Raw genomic sequence first — 24,775 nt, forward strand, 5'->3', positions numbered from 1 at the left:
ACACAGTGACCTCACATGCACACACAGTGACCTCACATCCACACACAGTGACCTCACATGCACACACAGTGACCTCACATCCACATACAGTGACCTCACATGCACACACAGTGACCTCACATGCACACACAGTGACCTCACATCCATACACAGTGACCTCACATGCACACACAGTGACTCTATTTTCTCGCCATGACTCTGCGGAGTTCTCTGGGAGGTGCGGGCAGCCTGTCCCTGGTGAAGCAGAGGAGGAGCTCAGAGAGGTGAGATGGCAGGTGGCCGGCCCTGCGTCCTCTGCCGCTGTGTCTGCAGACAAGAGTGTGGCAGACAGGCCTCTGCCCTGGCAAGTTCTCCCCTGCCCTGCCCTGCCCTGCCCTGCCCTGCCCTGCCCTGCCCTGCCCTCTGTTTAATCATGATACTCTCTTCCCCTAAATCACAGGGCCAGGAAGGAAGGAAACAAGCCTTATTGATTTTATTTCTTATTAGTGTACCCAACTCATGGTAGACGGTTTTTTCTTTTGAATTAGATTACACTGAAGCTAACAAGCCTGTCCCTAGGGATGTGTAATCATAGCCTCATTAGTACTGTGTTAAGCCCATTAAGTTAACCACTGCTGGTCAGAGAACGGATTAATGACCGTTTTAAAAAAAAATGACCTATGTTCAGGGCAGTTTGGAGGTGAGAAAAATAAGGTTATAAGTTATGCACGTCCATGATGTCTGCCTGCACCACCCATGCTCACCTCTTTCCCCGGGCATAGTGAAGGCTCAAGGATGTCCATGCCTTTTTCTGTTTTGTTTTCGAATGTCCTCTGTGACCTTACAGGTATGGAGCAGGATTGCTGATTGCCAAACCAAAGGAGAGACTGAGGTTTAAGAGCACTGGCCAACCTGGAGGGAGCTTGCTGCTCCTCCTGCTCGGGAGGTGGGGCACCAGGGCTCACCGTGCGTGCCGCTGCCCCGGGGCCTGGCGGTTCAGGCGGCAGTGCAGTGTGGCCACGTCTTACATGTCTTCTCAGTCAGTGGCCGGACAGTGGAAAGACAGCCCTGGGCTACGACCAGCCCCACCCTTGGGCTCCGGTTTTATTTTCCCTTGGTTTATTTTTCTCTCTTCCTAATTTGTTAATTCATTGTCATGGAAAAGACAATTACACCGACCACGTAGGAGCTGAGCAGTGGCTGAAACTTGAAGCACCTCTGCATGTCCATGATTGTTCCCACGCAGGTGTTACCCCATCCTCCCAACAGCCCTGGGAGACCTGGAGTTGCACAGTGACCCGCGCCCCCGCCCCTCCTCCTCCTGAGCCCTGACTCCCCACCACACACCTCATAGCTACAGCAATGCTGTCTTCAGGAGGATGTCACAGATCCATCTGCCCGCCCTCTCCTCTCTCTCTCTCTGTCTCTCTCTGTCTCTCTGTCTCTGTCTCTCTCTCTGTCTCTCTCTCTCCCTCCACCTTTTCTCTTCCTCTCTCCCTCCCTCCTCCCCTCTCCTTCCTTCCCTCTGTAACATGCAACATAGGCTTTGGCTCACCGAGCGCATTCTTTGCTAAAGCATTCATTTTAACTTATAAGTAAGGAATGCCTTCAGATCTTATAAGGCACTGGCAGATGTTGTTTGGAGATGGAGCATTTTGATTTACAGATCAGGAGTGTGGGTCTCTAGTTAGGAATTCCATGGGCACCAGAGGCACTGGGCCGGGGCTTTCTATACACCGGTTCCATCCATGCCTGCTCAGCTTAATCATGGCAACAAGTAAGAAACTGCTGCACAGTTATTAAGAAACATTGGTTATTCCGCCTGCTCTCTCCCACCAATTAAAAAATCAATTTGCTAGCAAAGGAAACTCTCCAAGGTTAGAATTAAGATCATATTTGAGGTTTTATTGAAATGCAAAGACATACTGAAAGCTGCAAGACATTCTAGGGATACCCAAGGTACCTCATGATGGAAAATGTCTCCTCTCTCTTTTGTGATCTCTTTGTGTTTGGTGTTCTGATGCACAAGTCAAAGAACTAGGCACGTTATTTCCTGAAATTCCAGCAGTATCAAATCTTTCAAACCACCACTTCCTTCCGTGGATTGTTTCCCTCCCACTCAGCAGCAACCGTGGGAATGAACAGCTGTGAGGGAGAAAGAGGCCAGGCTGGGCCTTGCCGGTCAGCACAGGTGAGCCCAGATCTCTGCCGACCCCGCCAGCCTCTCACACGAGTCTGCGTCCTTGCCCCTGGACATGTTCCTTGCGTCTCTGGAACTTGAAAACAATTGGGGAGATGCCACCTTTCTGTGTGCTCACCTGAAGGCAGAGGGGTGGCCTTCCCTGGACTCTGTTGCTAAGGAACTGATCTGCCCTATGAAAAGCATTTGCCAATGATTACTGCTCATTCCAGGAGCAGAGTCTGTATCTTTAAGAACTGCTTAAGCAAATGCCACAGCCAATATTGCCGCATTCGCACCATTCCGGAGCAAATGTCCCTGTGACAAAGGCTCAGTTGAGTGGACCGTACCTCGTTTTCTAGCAGAAGCTGCCCCCAGCAAAGAGTTCCTCGTAGGACTCAAGGAGCATTAGCTCACTCCTTCCCAGAATTTTCAGTATCTTTAATAGTGACAGCTTTCCTTCATCAAAATGAAGTCACCATTGAAATACTTTACTGGGAAAGTAGATCACGATTTAAGCATTTATTAATTTACTTGCTTCAAAATTGCCAAAGACGGTTGACAAAATAATTAGCCCACTTTCTCTCAGAGTCATCAGGAATGGCACTTTGGACCGTGGATATTGATGCTCTTAGAAATGACCTTCTGTGGCATGGATTGTTTCTTTATGTCTTAGTTCTTGTCTGTAGAGAGGTGCTGAAAAGAGAAGGCATGGCTATTTCTGTTATTCCTGTGCTGCGTTCTGCGGCATGGGGTCTTAGCCATGTTGTATCTGGTAACTCTACCTCAGAGTTAGACAGGGATGGGTGGGCCAGCTCCGGGGCCAAAGGCAGCAAACCTCCACCCATGCTAGGCCCCAGAATTGCAGTTCTAAGGGTGAGTAAAGCTGTGGACATTAAAGTCAGCCAGCGTTGCTTTGAGATCAGTCCCACCCTGCCCCAATTCCGTGAGACCTCGTCAGGATCTCAGATCATGCGTCTAGTGTTCCTCTCTGCCTCCATCGGAGGTGTGTGGAGGAGGAGCGCCGAGCGCGCTCTGACGTGCACTACGCAGGACCTGGACAGTGTTTCCTGGCTGTTTCTCAGCCTCGATGTTAGACGTGCTCTGATTGCCCAACGACTATGGTTTAATTAGTCACGAGTATTTGTGACTTATAAAACACAATAGCAAAATACCTACATAAGTTATTATCTTCATTTTCTCATTGAAATGGTTCCCCCTTGTTTTGAGACACTCACGTTGTCGCTTGGGCAGGACTGAAGCTCCTCCTTTTCTCTGCGCGGCTCAGCTTCCAGAGTGCCAGCATTACATGTGGGTGGCACCAGGCCTGGCCTCCGTCTTTGAGAGTTCAGTGCAGGATTATACAACCAGCACCATCATCCACCCACAGAACCCTTTCCATCTTGCAGCTATGTGCCCATAAAGCAATGACTTTCCGTGTGTGCACATGCACACACAAACACACACATACACGCACACACACATATGCAGGCACACACACCTAGCAGCCATTCTGGTAGCCATTCACCCTTCAGTCTCTGAGGATGTGAATACCAACCACAGGGACTCCACACTGGATTGCTAGAGGCTTGTCACAGTTCTACCACGTGGCTGAGCTGTATAGCTACCAGACTGCCCAGAGTTCAGGTCAGTCGTGGTAAGAGATGCGGAACAGTGACTGTTGAAATACTACATTGGAGAGTTTGCATTTGGAACAGGTGTTTGATATCATCAAGACAGTCTGTTGAAGTGTGTGAAAACCTCATCTTTAGAAGATCCTTCTGGAATCTTCTGTTTACCACAACTTCTGTCCATCTACACCAGCCTGAAATAATCTGATTTCCCACTCAAAATACTATCCATTCACGATCTCCATCTTATAACGTTGCAGGAGATGTGGCAAAGGAGTAAGGCAACTGAGTAGCTCTCAGGATGCAGTGGAGTAGAGCAAGTGGGCCTCTAGAAAGAGGGGCACAGAGACACTGAGCGTTCTAACACGTGGCCTGTTATCCAGCCTTCTGTCAGGAGGTCCTGTGGCCTGTTATCCAGCCTTCCGTCGGGAGGTCCTGTGGCCTGTTATCCAGCCTTCCATCGGGAGGTCCTGTGGCCTGTTATCCAGCCTTCTGTCAGGAGGTCCTGTGGCCTGTTATCCAGCCTTCTGTCAGGAGGTCCTGTGGCCTGTTATCCAGCCTTCTGTCAGGAGGTCCTGTGGCCTGTTATCCAGCCTTCTGTCAGGAGGTCCTGTGGCCTGTTATCCAGCCTTCTGTCAGGAGGTCCTGTGGCCTGTTATCCAGCCTTCCATCGGGAGGTCGTGTGGCCTGTTATGGAGCCTTCTGTCAGGAGGTCTTGGAGAAGGATCTGTGGGAACGTCTCACGATGTGATTTGTAGACACCGGAATGCAGCTCAACAGGGACTCACATTCAGCTCTGCACGTTGTTGTAGACCCATTTCTGCTTCTCTCTTCTAATCACAGGGCAAGTCATCTATTTAATTGGTAAAATACTGGTTTTGTAAACTTGGGAAGAATAGTATAGAATGAATGTGCCAGGGTCGAGACCGAGGGGAGTGTGGTGCATCACTTTATTAAATCAGCGTCCTTTGGTTAAAGTTAGGTAGTTTAAGATTTTATTGTTCAGAATGACCCATCACTTACATAAGATAGAGAAGAAACTGAAATAACAAGTTGACATGGGGCAAAGGATGAGAGAATTGGTAGATCGAAGTGGTTCTCAGGGTTAATGTCCAGCGGAAGCCACCTTCCTTGGCCACAGGACATTGCAGTGGGGTAAGAGGAACACAGATCAGATGTTCCCCAGCTGTGCTTTATTCGAGACTGTGAATCCCAGGTAAACCTGGGCTTCCATTCAGTGTTGATCATCCCTAGTAGCTCTTTTGAAGATCAATTAATGATCACCAAGCCTCTTCCTATTCTCCCACAGAACAGCAGAAGGTCTCCCTACAATCCAGCACTCACCTGAGCTGCATGGCTGTCCCCTGCATTTAGTGCCTAGTGGATGCATACGTAGACACCAAGAGATGCGTACGTTTTTATGTAAAAATACCCTCTCCAAGCATCACACTTACGCATTCATAATTGGTATTGAAAGTGAGTACTTAAAACATCCCGTGTCTTCAGCAAAAAGGAGAAATACATCCCATTCTGCTGTGTCCACTCTCAGGCAACAGAAGCTATGAGCAATGGAGCAGGACTAAAGTCTCTAGCACTGAGTTCAAACAGGAGTTGTCATAATGAAATGGACACTTCTTACCCTGGACAGTAAGACATGTAAAAATCATGGAGAATCTTTGCTTCTCTAAAACTGTTTTCATGCGGGGGATGAGGTCTGTGTGCTAGTTGAGAAGTGTTGGTGTACAGAGTGTCGATGGGTGTGTGTGTGTGTGTGTGTGTGTGTGTGTGTGTGTGTGTGTGTGTGTGTGCATATGTATGTGTGTGTGAGATCCCTGCCTCACTTGCCTGGAGGACTTCTGTTCTAGACTAGCTCAGGTTAAGGCTGGATTTCTAAATTCATATGTGTCGTTGGTCAGCTGTGAAGTGTGTTTTCCCTGTTCCTTGTGAAGCGTGTTTTCCCTGTTCCTTGGTTATGACCCCAAGACCCAGACACAAAGCGGGCTGCTGTGGGAGCCGGGTCTGAGAGGGGGAACAGACAGGGCTGGGGATGAGGATGATGGGTCAGAGCTGTGGAAGCCAGCACCGCCTTGCCCCTCCCACACACAGCAGAAACTCAGGAGGCTGGGCGATAGTGCCAGGTCCCCCTGCCGTGCGGTACTGGCGGGCCCGGACGCCATGCTGGGCTGCGCTTCCCTCACTGCGGATTCCTCTCCTGCAGTCTGCTCACGTAGCCTCTGTGGAAGAGGGCAGCTCAGGACTCCTGGGCGCAGGCCTGCGCCCGGGCGCCCTTTGTGCCTGCTGGATGTGGACGGATTTGTAATCCTTACCGGAACCTGCACTGGAAAGTCTCCATGGATGGAGGACACGGCCCCAAAGATGAGACTGAGGCTGCGTGAAACGCCATCCACGACGGAGCAGCCGTGCCTGCTCAGCAGTCCGAGCCCGTGGTCCTCAGACGTGCGCGTCTGGGGGAACCGGAATGCCCGGTGCTGGGAGGCCTTTGGCACTCTCCACTTTCACACATGATGTGCAGTCTTCGGCCCGTTGTTATCATGGTGATAATGTTCAGACTCCTCTCAGGCCCGAAGGCAATTGGGCATAGCAGAAAATGAGCCTGGTAGAAACCCCTATTTTATGTGACCTTTAGACATGGTGTTGTTCGCAAGAGTGTGTCCAGACCTGGACAGCAGCCAGGAAACGAGGCACCGTCGGGTCAGGGACACAGAGGACGTCGCAGGGGACTTAGCTGATCAGGGGTTTTCGATCTGTGGCCAGCGCTCAGAGTGTAGTGCCTAGAAAACTGGGCAAATTTTTTGATGAGTGTCCCCAGTGTATGAGGGGGGAGGGGGAAGGGGGAGGAGGGGGGAGGGGGGAGCCTGCCATTGTCCACAGGCGGGGCTTGTGTGTCCTGCAAAGGGAAAGAACTACTTCCTTAGAGGTCCTCAGAGTCACACCCACAGGGGGCATGGGAAGGGGGGGGTTGCAGTTTTCCCCAGGGGGATAAGAAGAGGTTGCGGATCCCCTCCGCTTGCCCCCGCTCCCCCACGGTGGTAATGGTGGCCAGCCCGCCAGCCACTGGAGGAAGTCATGGTGACTTCCTTCGGCCACTACGTGTGGTTGAAGTTTCCAGGCTTGGAGCATGTGTTTGCAGATGCAGCTCTGAGCCAAAGCAAGGGTTCACTGGGCCATCTGCGCCAATGGATGGCTGGGTGCTGAGACAAAGGAGTTCCTTCTTCCCCTTGCGATGCGTGCTGAAACATAACCCCGCCGGCCTTCTTTCAGAGGTGATGGTGGATGTTTGTGTTGGCGAGTGGATCCTGCTACTTGGCCTTCCCACCCTGGCTTGTGTAAAAATCTTTCCCCACACTCTGTGCCGTTGCCACACGGCTCACCCGTGCTTGGGCGACAGGTTAAGTCCGTGAGCCGGCCCCGCACACCACTTCCCGCGGTGTGTGCTCACAAGTGTTCTGATTGTGTAGCGTGGTCAGATGCGCGTTGCTGGTTTCTTTTTGAAGAAGACATGTGTGTGTAACGCATGTCGTTTCTGTTTGTGGTGATGCAGGGTCGGCGCAAGTGTTCACTTCTCCTGCGAGGACAATTACGTGCTCCAGGGACCCAAGAGCCTGACCTGCCAGAGAGTCACGGAGACCTTGGCGGCCTGGAGCGACCACCGGCCCACCTGCCGAGGTAAGCGGGCAGCGGGCGCTCCCCTACTGAATTCCACAGGAGATGGGGGCATGAAGCCTCACGTGCACAGAGGAACCTGCTCGTTGGTTTTGTTGTTTGTTTGTTTTAATGATGAAAGCATTGGAGTTTTGTTTCTCCTCGCTTTCCGAACTGCACGGCGGTGTGCTCAGACCGTGTGCTGCTGTCTGCAGTCACCGTCCTGCGAAGTCCCGCGTGAGCACCCACGTCTCTCTAACTGTGACCGGCGCCCGCTGACCAGCCCTCCCCATCCCCCTCACCTCCTGCTCTTCCTACTTAGGGTTATTGCGCTGCTGACATCTTAGTGTTCCAATTACAAGTGACACGGATCACGCCATGTTTATCTTGGTCTGGCTGATGTCACGTAACGTCCATTGCTGTCTGTGATGTGACAGATGACAGGAAACCCCCTCCATCCACGGCGGAGTGCTTGCCCGTCCGTCCCGCGTTTCCTGGGCAGCGCAGCTCCTTGGGAGTGGTGTGGCGTGCTGTGGTGATCGCGGCAACCCCTCACCCCGCTGGAGGATGGAGGGAGTCCAGCTCTGTTTGCAGACCCTGCACACCGAGGCCCACACTGGTGCCTTCCTTGTGCACAGCCCCTTTCTCCACAGGCCAGGAGGGGTCTGTGCGCTTTTACCCACTCTCAGGTCTAGTCCATCACATTCTGGAAGGGAACGCCTCTCTTGATTTCCTTTGGAACTCAAGGCGCATGGCAGTCTTGCCTCAGATTCGCGGGTGCAGGTGTCACCTCGTGGGTGCTTCTGGCCTCCCCTGTCTGCGGGAGCTGCTTCCCTTCGATGCCCCACAGCTCCCGCCAGCCCTGGAGCTTGTTCAGGATCCCGTCTTCCCGGGCCACAGCTGCGGTCATCAGGGAGCGGTGGATTTCACCGCTAAGACACACCTGTCCCTCCACGGAGATCATCTTTTGGAAATACTAAGCTGCACCATCCTTGTCTGTTTTAACGTATGGCTTTTAGTCATAATGGTTATTTCACACATAATTGCAAGGTCACTGGAAGGTGAGATGTTTCTTCAGATTCTGTGGTCGTAAAAAACTCCCATTGTGACACAAAAATTCTGAATATCCTTACTTCAGTAGTCTGTGTTCTGGGGCACGCAACCAGCCATTGTATTCCTTTATTTGGTTGGCTGATGACGTCATAGGTGCGGGGCGTTTTGGCGGTGGAGTTTCGATGCGTGTTCACCTGCGTATAGCTCAGGTTGGGGAGGCGGACGCAGGAAATCGTCCCGTCCTCAGCCTCCTCTGATGCCCAGGTTCCAGAGACCCCTGGGGCCCACTCCCACGAACGGACTGTGTTCTGTGCTCTGCTTCCAGGCTCTCGTTTGCCTCATCCTTCTGAGGTCCATTTCTTTGTGACGCCGCATTCACAGTCCTCTTCCATATCACGTTTGGAAGCAGGCCGTGTATTTCCATGGCAGACAGTCACGACCGTGCCTGTGGCCGCAGACTTCTTCCACAGGCAGCTGAGAGCCTGCTGCTGGGCTGTCCCCCACTGCCTGCTGTCCCCCACTGCCTGCTGTCCCCCACTGCCTGCTGTCCCCCACTGCCTGCTGTCCCCCACTGCCCAGCTGTCCCCCACTGCCCAGCTGTCCCCCACTGCCCAGCTGTCCCCCACTGCCTGGCTGACCTGCACTGCCCAGCTTTCCCTCACTCCCCGGCTGTCCCTCACTGCCCAGCTGTCCCCCACTCCCCGGCTGTCCCTCACTGCCCAGCTGTCCCCACTCCCTGGCTGTCCCCCACTGCCTGGCTGACCTGCACTGCCCAGCTTTCCCTCACTGCCCGGTTTTCCCTCCACTCCCAATGAGCTGCATAAAAAAATGTTCTGGACCTTTCTGGGGGCCTCTGTATTGCGCTGAGAGTCCAGTAAAGAAAACCTGCAGCTTCTGGAAGCGTCTCTTTTGGAGTCTAAGTTTTCTGACCTCAGGATCATGTGGCTGCTCAGTCGAAGGCTGCGTTGTCACCCTGTCCCCAGACACTAGCTTCAGAGCCACTGCGGACGGTCCACGTCCCAAGCATCTATCCCCCCACTGAGGGGGGGTCCTGTGCTCCAGAATCACAAATCCTGCACCCTCCCTCCCTCTCTGTCTTTTGCATGAGCACGTGTGTGGGCACATACACACACGCGTGCACACACACACACACACACACACACACGCACACACATTTTATTCTAAGCCATAAGAACCACACCGCACCTTCACCTCGCGGCATGGAAGGCTGAGCTCTGTATCTGTGTGACCCCTCGACATCCTCTCCCCATCCTGCCCCAGCCTTCCTGCTTCTTTCCATCCTGGCCCCACGCCCCTCCCTGCTGCCAGGCCCGGGCCTGTGGAGTCCTTCAGGGACGGCAGGTTTTCTCCCCACACTCCCCCGAGGTCTCCCGGCGTGTGTTCGTCCAGCAGGCTCTGCCAGTCTGTCCAAGCCAAACAGCGCGCCAGCGGGGTGGAGTGGAGGAGAGGCTCACTGGCGGAAGGCTGGGCTGACGGAGCCCGCTGTCTGGGCAGGCTAGCCCCTGGGGAGCGGCACCCGCCCGTGCACAGACACGCGCCTGCTCTGAGGGAGGCCTAGGCTGACTTTGAGGCGTTGCTGCCGATTAAATAAAAGCCACCCAGGAAAATCTCGGGACACAGGAGTGCTACGTTCCCAGCGCCGCTCTGAGCAGCGCCTGCGTTGCTTAGTGACTCCATGGGAAGTGGAGAATGCATGCCACACGCCAGCTCCTCAGCCTTCCGACTCTCAAGAGGGCTGGGGTTTGCTGTGCCTGGAAACAAACAAGGAAAGCAAAGCTGGGGAAAGTGATTTGTAGCAACTGGCAAAGCTTCTCACATGGCCACCCTGCACAGGACATCTCAATCTCAGTCCTCCAAACAGCACCACCCTGCACAGGTGGACATCTCATGCTCAGTCCTTCTCACAGCATCACCCTGCACAGGACATCTCATGCTCAGTCCTTCTCACAGCATCACCCTGCACAGGACATCTCATGCTCAGTCCTTCTCACAGCATCACCCTGCACAGGTGGACATCTCATGCTCAGTCCTTCTCACAGCATCACCCTGCACAGGACATCTCATGCTCAGTCCTCACAGCATCACCCTGCACAGGTGGACATCTCATGCTCAGTCCTTCTCACAGCATCACCCTGCACAGGTGGACATCTCATGCTCAGTCCTTCTCACAGCATCACCCTGCACAGGACATCTCATGCTCAGTCCTCACAGCATCACCCTGCACAGGTGGACATCTCATGCTCAGTCCTTCTCACAGCATCACCCTGCACAGGACATCTCATGCTCAGTCCTCACAGCACCACCCTGCACAGGTGGACATCTCATGCTCAGTCCTTCTCACAGCATCACCCTGCACAGGACATCTCATGCTCAGTCCTTCTCACAGCATCACCCTGCACAGGACATCTCATGCTCAGTCCTTCTCACAGCATCACCCTGCACAGGTGGACATCTCATGCTCAGTCCTTCTCACAGCATCACCCTGCACAGGACATCTCATGCTCAGTCCTTCTCACAGTATCACCCTGCGCAGGCAGACATCTCATGCTCAGTCCTTCTCACAGCATCACCCTGCATAGGACATCTCATGCTCAGTCCTCCTCACAGCATCACCCTGCGCAGGCAGACATCTCATGCTCAGTCCTCCTCACAGCATCACCCTGCGCAGGCAGACATCTCATGCTCAGTCCTCACAGTACCACCCTGCACAAGTGGATGTCTCGTGCTCAGTCCTTCTCACAGCATCACCCTGCACAGGCAGACTTCTCATGCTTAGCCCTTCTCTGACCACACTGCAGGGACAGATGGACCAGAAGTGACAGTGTGCGTCCAGAGCCCCGGCGGGAACAGGTGGTGCTCATGCCAAGCACGGCTGGCACTGACTTCCTACCTCTGCCCTCCCCGTCCCCACATGTAGCAAAACACACATTTAACTTTGAAGTTCTTAACAATCAGACCTAAGAAGCCAACCAGAACCTGCATTTAATTTTAATAGTTTATTATGCCCAAACATACAAAATGTTATCGTAACATACGATGATATAAAGCTTCTAAAGAGGGATTTGTATGCTCTTTCCTCTTTTATTCGTATATCGTGCACATTGGTGCACGTTTTGTACCTGTGGCATGATGCGTCTCAGAGCAGGCTCTTGACCTATTGAAGAGCCACATGTTGGAGGACTCAACCCTAGAAGGAGCTTGCTTATGGTTCCTTCGAGCTGTGGAGAGCCATCCCTAACTTGTCTAGGGTGTCAACTGGGAAGAACCCTACATGAATCCCTTCCTAACCACTGAGCCTCCCTCCAGTCAGCCTACAGACAGGCTGATTCACCAATAAAAAGAGCTCTGTTGATGAAAATATTCCTAGAAGTGAATCTTTGATAACTATTAAAGATGACCTTAGGCTGATGGACAAGGACCGTGACATTCAAGCTCTCCGCCATGATTCAGACCAGAGCACGGGGAGGTGTGCTTCAGTGAGATGGGTTCCGCAAGGCAAGTCTGTTTCCTGTGCTGTCAACACAGTCATTGGCATGTGCCAAGATGAGTGACACGGTGGCTCGTGCTTCCTCATTCTTCAGCCGTTATAGAATTCTTGGCCCTTCTGTGGGCCAGGCCAGCCACTCTGTCAGATACGGGGAAATGCCTCTGCCTGGATCTCCAGTCTGCTGGGCCCAGGGACATTCCACATCACTGGAGCCAGAAAAGGCCTGTTCTCCCGGTCCTCGCTCCTCCTCCCTGGGAGGGCCTCCACCTCTTTGGTCATTAGCCTCTCTCCAAGCCTTTGATAAACCGCAGTGTCGCAGTGTGACCCTCCCTTCTAGAAACCTGCGTGGATGGCCAGCGGCAGCATTAGCTGATGAACTCTGCCAGTGGGGGCATTACCTTGTCTTTCTGTTACCACACAGATGAACGTTGTCATAACTCAGTAATTATCCAAGTGATTTCATTTGAAATTATGCCTGCTTCATTTAGTGATGTGAAAACAACTATTATGACTTTTTTGTGGAGTAAAACATTATGAGCTGTTTAAAACTGTCTAAGTGTCTCTAACCGGCAGTAGATTTCTGAAATAAGCAAACAATGAAGGATTCTTGAGGAGGTTCTCATCTTACTTCCTAAGTGAAATGTTCAGGCTGACATTGCCTTTCATCAGTATTTAGGGGAGATTTATGTCAAGAACTTTCTCCAGTGCTAATGCGCTTCAGTCTGGGGCTAGTATCTTGAGTTGCTCCCAGAGTTGAAAGAGCAGTGAACAAAAATGAAGTATTATTTGCCATTGTAACCATAACTACAGAAAAGTTAATTGGAGCCAACAGAGGTCACCGCATAAAGTTAATATTGCCTTGGAGTTCGAGGTTAGCAAGCTAAGAATTATCCTTAACTTATTAACTTGCTTTCCTTCACTACCCATGTTTTTATGTCTATGAAGAAATGACCGTTGGCATAGCAATGGAAAGAGTGTTTACACCTGAGGGATGAGTCATTCCCCTAGGTTACAGGTCTAGCATCAATGCTTGGATTCCATTTCATACATGATTGTTTGTACAAGTAGTTACTGTCTCAAGGATTTAAAGATACATGCCCACACTTAACTGCTTCCAGCTCCATTGAATTTGGAGTTCTATAAAAACCATTTCTATGACTGTTCACACATTCTTGGGTTTTGTACCTTTTTACTTGGTGATGACTTTAAGATAAAGTAATTTTCCTCCATTATGTCACTAAGTTATTGAGAGTAATACACTTTGTATTTCTGTACTTCTCCGGGGCTGATAGGCAACAACAGGAAAACGACCCTGTGTCCCAGAGGCTGCAGGACTTTGCTGACCTACCTTCCCTGCATGCATTTCTTTGACATCCAGGTGTCTGTCTGTCCTACCCCCTGGTCCCAAAGCCCCTGAGACTACCTGCTCTCCCCAGCCTGCCCACTTCAGACACACTCCAGGGCTCTCTCTGCCTTTGATATGGCTTTATTTGCTTATTGTGAACTTCCTGGTTAAGGCAATGGATTTAGAGATTTTCCCCTGTCTGCTGTATCTTCCATGTCCAGGCTTCTGTGAATCTTTTAACACAGATTCTGTGACATAGGAGATCATGTGCTCACTGCTTTTCTTGTTCAATTCCTACCTCAAGACACACATAGATGCAGCCATGATTAGAATAGCAATTTTATAAACGTAGAGGCTCAAAAATAAGAAGAGACATCATAAGAAGACATCATAATAAGAAGAGACAAAGCAGGTATTGCTGAAGAGAAGAAAGCAAAGGTCTCGACCTCTGACACCGGCTGGTTTAACCTTCTACCTGACAGCATGAATGTCGGTGTAGAATCTGTAGCTGGCAGAAACGACTCTTAAAATACACCAGCAATACACTTTACAATATGTTCATGGATTTGCTAGCAAGAAAGCTTGAAATATGAGCCCAGTAATTTAAACTTAACTGATACGAGTATTCCTTCCTTCAGTTTGAGTAGTTAACTACAAAATAAAAAAAATTCCTAAAACTGAACTTAAATGGATAAATAAAAGCTCCATATTAACTGATAAATCAGATGTGTCTATGCACCTAATCCATAGACAGGTGAGCAGCATGGGTTGGCATTAAAATTTGATGAGTTTTCCTCTGCAGCTCTGCTGTTCCTCTCGATGTATTATGTTCTCATTTTCTGAATTCCAGTTTTATCTGGAAGGCATGTAGGTGAAATGTGGATTTACAAGCTGGGCAGATGGTACAGCATCGGTTATACGTCAGGTCACAGTAGTCATCCACGGATTGTGTCAGGCTTGGGTGTGGACGTGGCTGTGGTGGGCCTGGCTGGGCCCCAAGGGAGGTAGGGCTCAGTAGCCACACGAGGTACACAGGGAGAGTGTGCTTGGGACCTCCGGGCACGGGTGGTCATGATGACCAGAGTCCTGCAGCCCAAGTGAAGTGGATAACCCCAGGCCTGCGTGGCCTGTGTCCCTCCCGTGCTCCCCATCCTCATCCTGTGTGCCCATTCCAGACCAGGACACCCGGGGGCCGCACCCTCCTCCCCGTCCTCCTCCTCCTCCTCCTCCGGGCCCATCCAAGACTAAGCTACCTGGGGGCGGCACCCTCCTCCTACTCCTCATCCTGCGTGCCTGTTCCAGACCAGGACACCCAGGGGCCGCACCCTCCTCCCCGTCCTCCTCCTCCTACTCCTCATCCTGTGTGCTCATCCAAGACCAAGCTACCGGGGGGCTGCACCCTCCTCCCTGTCCTCCTCCTCCTCATCCTACGGGCCCATCCAAGACCAAGCTGCCCGGGGGTGGCACCCTCCTCCCCGTCCTCCCCGTCCTCCCCATCCTGGTCCTCCTCACAGGGTCCCGTGCCCATCTGGACCAGGCTGAAGTGTGATTGCACAAGAGCTCGCTGCTTGTGGGAGGAGGCACCATGTGCGCCACGTTGTATCAAGGTCAAGGGAAGGTTGAGTCACGTGTTCCCACTGCACGCAGGAAAGCTGGACAACGTCTTCCCGGTTCCCACCAGCGAGCCCTGAGGCCCTGAGTCCTGGAGGATGGTGGCAGAGTTTTCTAGAAAGATGAGTGGCTGGGGGAGGGGAGCAGGGGAGCGGGCTCCGCGGTGGCAGCTTCCGCAGTGTGGGCCGACGGCCCTGAGCTGAGCACGGAGCTCCTCCAGCCCTCCTCTCCCATCTCTGTATAAATAATTAACACTGTAACGAGAATCAAGGCGACATTAGACTTCCAAACTGTTTCCATCCATCTGAAAAAAAAACCTTGCTAAAAATAAGAGAGAAACAAATATTTCAAAGTCCCAAATGAAGACTATCTTTTATTCGTTTTGCAATTTCTATGCTTCACTTGCTCTTTCATTTCAACTTCAAGATAAAAACAGGAAAAGATAGTTTCTTTCTGCTTCTAGACTGGCTGTTTCGGTTTTCTTACTGTGAACATTCATTATAGCTTAAGTTGCTATTTGCATTATGCCGTGGAGATGTTGGCACTGTTGAATGGAATAGAATCGAAACCTTGAAAGACGTCTGGGGATCATCTCTCTGCCTCCTCATTTTGACATGGGAGGAGGAAGCTGCGGGAGACACAGCTGATATTCAAGCTCACACCTGGCAGGTCACGGTCAAATGACCTGATGCTCTGAAATTTCACCATCACCTTGTGTCCGGGTGTGACTGTGTATCTACTCAGATTCTCTATACCACCATGTACATGCAAAGATGGCTGCCCGGGAGCGGGAGTTGAAATGGAAGGTTCATCAGTCCTTCCCCATTCAGAAGGGCGATGTGTGTGCAAACACGACGTGATCAGGGGACACTAGCAATGTGGCACACACCAGGCGGGGTCCTGAAGGCCGAGCAAAATCCACTCCCCCACTCGCGTCCTTCAGCCAGTGTCCATGAGGGTCTGGAAACTGCGGGCGTCGCATCTGTCCTGCTCTGGGCAGGGACTGTACACGTGACAGGATTTCTTTCTAATTGCAGCCAGGACGTGTGGCTCGAATCTGCGGGGGCCCAGTGGTGTCATCACCTCACCCAACTACCCGGTTCAGTACGAAGACAACGCGCACTGCGTGTGGGTCATTACAGCCTCGGACCCGGACAAGGTAAGGCTGTGCCTGGCCAGGAGCTCAGCGCTCATGGTGTGGCATGCAGCGTGCACAGACCCGAGTCTACACACGCAGACCCGAATCTATACACACAGACCCGAGTCTACACACACAGACCTGAATCTATACACACAGACCCGAGTCTACACACACAGACCCGAGTCTATACACACAGACCCGAATCTAGACACACAGACCCGAGTCTATACACACAGAGCCCACACAGAGCACTACACACACACAGAGCCCACACAGAACACTACACACACACAGAACCCACACAGAGCACCACACACACAGAGCCCACACAGAGCACCACACACACACACACAGAGCCCACACAGAGCACCACACACACACAGAGCCCACACAGAGCACTACACACACACAGAGCCCACACAGAGCACCACACACACACAGAGCCCACACAGAGCACTACACACACACAGAGCCCACACAGAGCACTACACACACACAGAGCTCACACAGAGCACCATACACACACACAGAGCCCACACAGAGCACCACACACACACACACAGAGCCCACACAGAGCATCACACACACACAGAGCCCACACAGAGCACTACACACACACAGAGCCCACACAGAGCACTACACACACACAGAGCCCACGCAGAACACTACACACACACAGAGCCCACACAGAGCACTACACACACACAGAGCCCACACAGAACACTACACACACACAGAGCCTACACAGAGCACTACACACACACACAGCCCACGCAGAACACTACACACACACAGAGCCCACACAGAGCACTACACACACACAGAGCCCACACAGAACACTACACACACACAGAGCCTACACAGAGCACTACACACACACACAGAGCCCACACAGAGCACTACACACACACACACACACACACACAGAGCCCACGCAGAGTGCTACACACACACAGAGCCCACACAGAACACTACACACACACACACACAGAGCCCACACAGAGCACCACACACACAGAGGCCACACAGAACACTACACACACACAGAGCCCACACAGAGCACTACACACACACACAGAGCCCACACAGAACACTACACACACACAGAGCCCACACAGAACACTACACACACACAGAGCCCACATAGAACACTACACACACACAGAGCCCACATAGAACACTACACACACACAGAGCCCACATAGAACACTACACACACACAGAGCCCACATAGAACACTACACACACACAGAGCCCACACAGAACACCACACACACACAGAGCCCACACAGAGCACTACACACACACAGAGCCCACATAGAACACTACACACACACAGAGCCCACACAGAACACTACACACACAGAGCCCACACAGAGCACTACACACACACAGAGCTCACACAGAGCACCATACACACACACAGAGCCCACACAGAGCACCACACACACACACACACAGAGCCCACACAGAGCATCACACACACACAGAGCCCACACAGAGCACTACACACACACAGAGCCCACACAGAGCACCACACACACACAGAGCCCACACAGAGCACTACACACACACAGAGCCCACGCAGAACACTACACACACACAGAGCCCACACAGAGCACTACACACACACAGAGCCCACACAGAACACTACACACACACAGAGCCCACACAGAGCACTACACACACACAGAGCCCACACAGAGCACTACACACACACACAGAGCCCACACAGAGCACTACACACACACAGAGCCCACACAGAACACTACACACACACAGAGCCTACACAGAGCACTACACACACACACAGAGCCCACACAGAGCACTACACACACACACACACACACAGAGCCCACGCAGAGTGCTACACACACACAGAGCCCACACAGAACACTACACACACACAGAGCCCACACAGAGCACTACACACACACAGAGCCCACACAGAGCACCACACACACACAGAGCCCACGCAGAACACTACACACACAGAGGCCACACAGAACACTACACACACAGAGCCCACGCAGAGCTCTGGGCGCTGGTTGCAGCCTTTGCTTTGCTCCTTTGACCAGAAGCTAAACCACCTCCCCCGCTTTTCTAACTCCTCCTCCTAACTGGTGAGCAGGATGTTCCCCCTGGGTAGAGGGAGAACAGGAACTCTGCCATCTCTCCACATCCCCACTCGTGGTTTGTATTGGTATCGATACCTGTCAAAACTTTAGGACAGGCGGGCATTGTCACGCCGCATTTTTTGCTGCCAAATGTGTTTTCTCTACTTCACTTTAAGTTCAGTAGAGAGGCTCCTACTGAAAAGGGAAACAATGAAGATGCAATGGAAACCCTGATAGAGTATGGATCCCACATATCCCCACTGAGCGATCCGGGAGGCACACTGCGCCGACCTTATGTCTGTTAAGCCTGCACGGCTGCAAGTTCTGTCCACAGGGGCTCCCGCTCCCTTCTGGTTGCTCTTGAAAATCCACCAAATCTGGACCAGTTGCTCCTGGGCCGTTGTGCCTCAGCCCTGAAGCAGCGAAGGCTGCTTTGTATTCCACACACTTCCTAGCAGACGCTGTCTGGATTCTGTTTGCTTACCTCAGTTCTACCTTCTCGGCTGTTATTTTTGTGAAAATGTCAGCTCTGATGAACAGAAATGGGTAATGGCACAGGTTGCCGCCCCTTTCTTCACACACGGGATGGAGAATCCTGGCTGCATTGCTCTGACTGAAGGCCCCAGGTTTTGTTACCATGGCTCTCAGCATTCCAGAACTGCACTGGGGTATTGATCCTACTAATGCCATCCATACCGTGTTCTTATATGTGGGCTAACAATGTAGTCAAATATGTTTTTAACCAGGTATTTTGCCCTGTCCTCCATCCACTACTTTGATTAGATTGTAGATTTGGGCAAGTTGGTAAGGGTGAGGAGCCTGCGCCCCTCCTCGGTTACAGTGCTCTTAAGAGGTTTTTTTTTTTTGTTTCCCTTGAAGGTAGTTGTGGAATAAATAAGTACAGGTGTCTGATTAAGGACTGAGGCATTATCTACTTTCAGCTGTTAGTACAAGAACTACAAATATAATGAAGCAAAGATAAGTAAGGAACTGATGTTGTGGTAACTGTTGATCAAGCCATCCCAATTGTCCATAAAAAGAGTTTTATTTAAAACTGAGAGTGAAGTATCTATCCTGTTACTAATTTACAAATTATTTCATCAGTTTCATAATGATCAGAATATTCTGTTTTACCTCTGTCACAATAAATCGTACGACCTTGGTAATCTATAAAGTCTTGAGAAAACTTTAGGGAAGAAATAGAAAAACAATCAGATTGTTTTCTTTGGGGGAGGTGTCAGCTGTGGAAGGGAATTCATAGTAAATATGACCGGCCGTGGCGGAACGTGGCGCTGCTGCAGAGCCCCGGCTGCAGCCGCTCCTGGAGTCTTGTTTGGCGTCAGACCCTCGTGGCTTCATCCTGCCGCTCACCTGGCTCTGCTGTGACTGACGGGGGAGGGAGGATTCAAGAACAACCCCGAACTCGAAATGCAATGGTTTATTTAGGGTCTTTCACCATTTGTGCTCATGGAGGGAGTGAGCACCTAGCTTTCAGTGTGGTGGTGTTGGGGTGAGGCTGGCTTTGGGGGTGACTTTGGAGGTCCCTTCCCTCCCGTGTCGTGGACAGGTGAGCTGTTCTCTAGGTCTGACCAATGAGGCGGAGGCCCTGCCTCTCTGGCTCTCCCTGGGGGAAAGTCGGGACATCTCTGCCTTGCTTCCACGCTTAGGCCTCCTTCATTCAGCTTTCCTAAGTCACATGTGTCAGGGGACTTACCCACCTCGTCTAAATCGCCCAGTTTACTAGAATTAGAACGTTTAAAACATATTCCCCAGTGATATTTGAGTGAGGAAGTATCTGTTACACAGTGTCATCTTTTGCCCTGAATCTTATGTATTCAGTCACCTCTGTCTTCTTTTGGTTAGTGTAGCAAAGAGCTGGTCAACTTTGTGCATTTCAAATAATGAACTCGGTATTTCATGGACATTTTTATTGTTCTTTGGTATCTGATTTATTTCTCACCCATGCTTATCATTTCTTTTCATCTGCCTGTTTGGGGTGTGGTTATTCGTGGGTGAGAAGATCATTCATAGCCACACCTCTTTGACTGTAATCCTAGCTCCTTAGGAAGCTGAGTTATGGAGGATTGTGGTTTTAGACCAGTCCAGGTAGAAAAGTTTGCTACACTCTCTTTCTAAATAACCAACAAAAAAGCAGAGCTGGAGGCATAGCATAGTACAGTACCAGGGCCTGAGCTAAAACCCTAGTACTATTAACAAGTTATTAACCATACTTATCATGATCAAGTTGGCTTTATTGCTAGGATGTTCAACATATACAAATCAATAAATACAATTTATCACATCAATTTTATCAAGAATAAATCATATGATCAAGCAATGCAGAATGTAACTATAAAATTAAGCATCTCTCCCTGACAAGACCTGGAGGAAAATGCATGGAGAAGAATCAAATCTTGACATGACAAAGGTTACACATGAGAAACCATCGCTAACAGCACAGTGAATAGAAAAATCATGAAACCCTTTCTCTAAAGTCAGAAACAGACAATGGTATCAATTCCTACCACTCTTATGCAACAAAGCTCTGGGAATTTTAGCCAGAGAAATTAAGAAAAACAAAGGAATAAAAAGGATACAAAGAGGAAATCAGTAAAATTATAGTTGCCAATATGGTCAAAAAAGACCCTAAACATGGTCCCCCAAATCTCTTAGAAATGTAAGTTCTGTAAAGAAGACATTGGCCATGAATACACACAAATCAGTAACATTTTTGTACCAATAACTTACAAAGAAGTAATCAAGAAAATAACCCCATCTATAACATGCCCCCTAACCTAACCAAGAAGGTGAAACGTCTCTTCAGAGAGAACTCAACAGCACCACGAAAGAAAACTGAAGCCAGAAAGTGCTCGCATGTTCTCATACCTGGAGAACACCACCAAAAACTATCTGCAGACTAAATTCAGTCTCCACCAAAATACCAAAATATGATTCAGAGAAGTAAAATCAATTCACATGGGCAAAGGACATACAAAGCAACAAAGAAATCATCTTACAAATAAGTTAGAAACAATCACAAGGAGGAAGAAACATTTGAATCCTTATCTTGGGGTTCATTTCACCTCACATCATCTTATCTGACCTTTTCGGCTTGTCTCAGACATATACTAGTTATTGCGAATAAGGGACACCATGGGACCTGTGTTTCTTTGGGCCTGGCTTGCTTCACTTAATATAACAATGAGATGTACAAGATGTTATGTCGAAAAACGAACTTTACAGCTTTGGTGCGGGGGATGGGGAGGGTTAGGCCGGGATGGGAAGGGATAGGAAAGGGAAACAAAGGAGGAGGCAACAATGCTTGATAAGAAATGTACTCATTACCTTCCCCATGTAATTGTAACCCCTCTGTATGGTATTTTCACAATAAAAAAATATCACAGTAAAAAAAAATATCAATTCACATGGAAACATAAAAGTTACCCAATTATCAAAGCAAGCATGAGCCCCAGAGCACTACTGGTGTGTCATGATTCTGGCCCAGCACTGCAAGCAGACAAGTTCTGGATATACTTGCTATTCAGTTGTTCCATGGCTTGCTCAACTGCTGACAGTCCTTCTAGTGTATTTCCAGGAGTGGCTTCCACTGAGAACACTAGACTGTATGGTCATCCTCCTTCAAGCTAGGGAAAGGACCTTGGAGCCAATTGTGCATGGCAAGAGACGAAGTTTGGTTCAGTATAATTTTAGCCAAGTACCTGGTGCCAGCAACTGGTAGAGCTAATTTCTGAATTCTGAAGGAAGGCAGAGCTGCAGCGCCCATAGAGAGAGGTTAACGTATTTCTCTCAAGGTCAGTTGAAGGTTATAATTCTGCTACCCCTCTAAGGCCAGTGACCCTGCAGCGGTGTACTTAAAGAGACTTAAAGGCTAACCCTGTTTCCAAGAAGAGGAGAACCAAGTGTTCCAACCAGGAAGACAAGAGCTTCAATGCACATCTTCAGAGGATTTCATTAAGGCCTTTCCAATATTTTCAGAATTCACTTAAATCCAGCTTACGTAGGAGCGATGATATTTTCTATACTGTGCTGAAGTTGAGTGTATATACTTGAGTTTCTCCTTTCCTAGGATATCAGCATTATTGAAATTTCTAATTAAAAGTCAGCGTGGGGAGGCCGTTTTCTATCCGCTTCTTAACTGAGCCGGACTGCACCCTGCCACACCAGCAGACGGCGCTAGCCGGCCCGTCCCCTGCCAGAAACGCAGACACTTGTGCCGCTCTCCGTTCCGTACAGAAATGGGAAATGGAACAATAGGTTCCTCACACGTGGGGAGAAGGAGTGGGGCTGCAGGACACCTGAGACTGCCGGAAAGCCGTGTGCAGAGCAGAGGGGAAATCCCTGCGACCGGGGGCCAGCGGGAGATGAGGCCCTTCCTGGGTGGCTTAGCGGCTCCCTGGAGGACCAGGCCTGGCAGAGTCCTGCCAGCTGTGAGACCGACGCCTGCATTCAATCCACAGAAGGGGTGAGACGTGTTTCACCAATATGTGGGGGAAACCCTTCTGGAACCTTCCTAGCAGACTCCTTTCAGGCTCCATGGAGTCAAAGCCCACGGTCCCGTTCCTGGAAGCTGGGAAGAAGCGTGGAGCATGAATGGGAATCACCAGCGAATCCCCACAGTGTGCACCCCAGGCAGACTGAGGGCCCTGGATGGGTCCCGGGCACCCTTTCTGGGGCTCGTGTTCTGTGTGTGATGTTTCGAACCTCGTGAGTCTTCTCTGGCCACTTGCTTGCTCTAGGCCGGTGCATGGGGTAGTGACTCGGAAGGCTTGAAGCAGTGTTTACGTTTTCTCAAGCTTTAACAAGGAAAAGGCTGAACTTGCCAGGTGGATCCGTACACATCTCTTTCATGTTTTGGAACTCAAGCTTGCTCCAACCATCTTTGTGCCTTTGAGTCAAACACTCAGTGCTTAGGAAGCCAAGTTTCAGGAGACTCAGGTCACAGTGCTCCAGAAAGTTACTGCCTTCCACGTTGATTCTGGCTGATGCTGAGGGAAGGAACATACTCCAAGTCGATGCTCACACACCAGCCCTCTTAATGCACCACCCCGACACCTGAAGGTATCTCAATTAAGCAGAATTACCATCCAAATTAAGCACCAGTCATTGCCATTAAGTATAATTAGGCTTAATTTGATTCCTTGGGAGACATTCCAAATAAGTGGGTTTCCAATAAACTGCACAGTGATGAGGGTATATTACAAATTAAGCATAAAGAAAAGGACAGTTACCTAAAACCCCAAGGCTCCAACCTGGTCAGAAGCAGTGATGGAAAGTTCAGGATGGGAAGAGGCTGTGTACTTCATTGTGTGTGTGAGAGAGAGAGAGAGACAGACAGAGAGAGAGAGACAGAGAGAGACAGAGAGACCTGGTGAGCAAACTTGGACAACTATTATAGAACAGGAAACAAAATTAAATTCTCAGTGCTAGTTAGAGATTGGTTAATACGTTCTTCTAGTTTCAAAACACTGCAGCTGTTCTGAAATGTTTCTCTTTCCTGATCCTGATTCTGGTTTGACTGCTGTGGAGGCAGGCTCTACCCTGGCATGGTGCTTACATGAAGAAGTGTTTTACACCTCTGCACCTGTGCCTTACTAAGGCACTTGGTACAGAATAACTTGTGGAAAAAGTGTGTTCTTCCCTCGGGGATGCCCACTACCTACAGCTTCTCAGAAGGTACCCATCACGTAAAAAGCAAAGCTAGTGGGAGAGCATACTGTGCTCTCCTGCACCCTGCCCCATGCAGAAAAGTGTAACATGTGCAAGAGGTTTAATGTAATGCAGAGGCAGATGTATAGTTCCCGCTGCCACTATCGAATGCCAACAAAACGAATACAGTCAGAAGAAGCGCAGAGCTACATCCTGAAGGGTCCTGCATTCAGATGAGAGTCGTGAGTCCATGCCCTGTCCTTAAGAAATTAGTGACTGTTGCTAAGCTACAGATTGTAGAATTAAATAGAAACACCTCCGTGTTCATGCCATCTGTACTGACAAGACTGTGGCTCCGAGCCTGCGTGCTGCCGCATGGCCTTGGGTGTGGAAGTGTGTGTGTGCCTGTGTGCACAGGTGCACACATCCCACTGCACACACATCCCACTGCACACACACACGCTGGCATGGGGAGGTGGCGGCGGCGGGGGCTCTGGGAGCAGACCCGGGGCCCGTCCAGTCAGAGGCACGTCAAATCCTTTCCACGGTTCCTTGGCCTTGGACTTTAGGCAAACTCTTCAGCGTCTTTAATCCCAGTGCCCTTTCTATTTTCTTCTTGTACTCACAGTGGAGAGGAAGAAAGAATCGGCTAACAGCACCTAGAATGCGGCCCACTGTGACCTTCAACCCCACTTCCTATCCTCCTCCCTCCCTCTTCTTCCTCCCGTTCTTCCTCTTAACTTCCTTCTCCTTCTTTTTCTTTTCTTGTCCCTCTCTTCTTCTTACAATTTCTGATGGCTAAATTTAGAAAGAGGTCATCAAGACCCTGAGCCAAGTCTTAAAATGACTTTTGTCGCTGTAGGATACAGAGGAAATAAATT

The 24,775-nt window shown here is 50.3% G+C and overlaps 1 protein-coding gene across 1 annotated transcript in view; it reads left to right on the forward strand.

Moving 5' to 3' along the window:
• Positions 1-24,775, forward strand: part of Csmd1 (CUB and Sushi multiple domains 1) — a 1,029,359-nt gene that overhangs the window by 735,771 nt on the left and 268,813 nt on the right. Inside the window, exons 9-10 of the mRNA XM_070015936.1 lie at positions 7,352-7,476; positions 16,007-16,128. Coding sequence (XP_069872037.1) covers positions 7,352-7,476; positions 16,007-16,128 — 247 coding nt within the window. The remainder of the gene's footprint in view (positions 1-7,351; positions 7,477-16,006; positions 16,129-24,775) is intronic.

This window comes from Dipodomys merriami, unplaced genomic scaffold, assembly GCF_024711535.1.
Source record: "Dipodomys merriami isolate MVZ:Mamm:240054 unplaced genomic scaffold, mDipMer1.0.p SCAF_12, whole genome shotgun sequence".
NCBI classification, from domain to species: Eukaryota; Metazoa; Chordata; class Mammalia; order Rodentia; family Heteromyidae; genus Dipodomys; species Dipodomys merriami.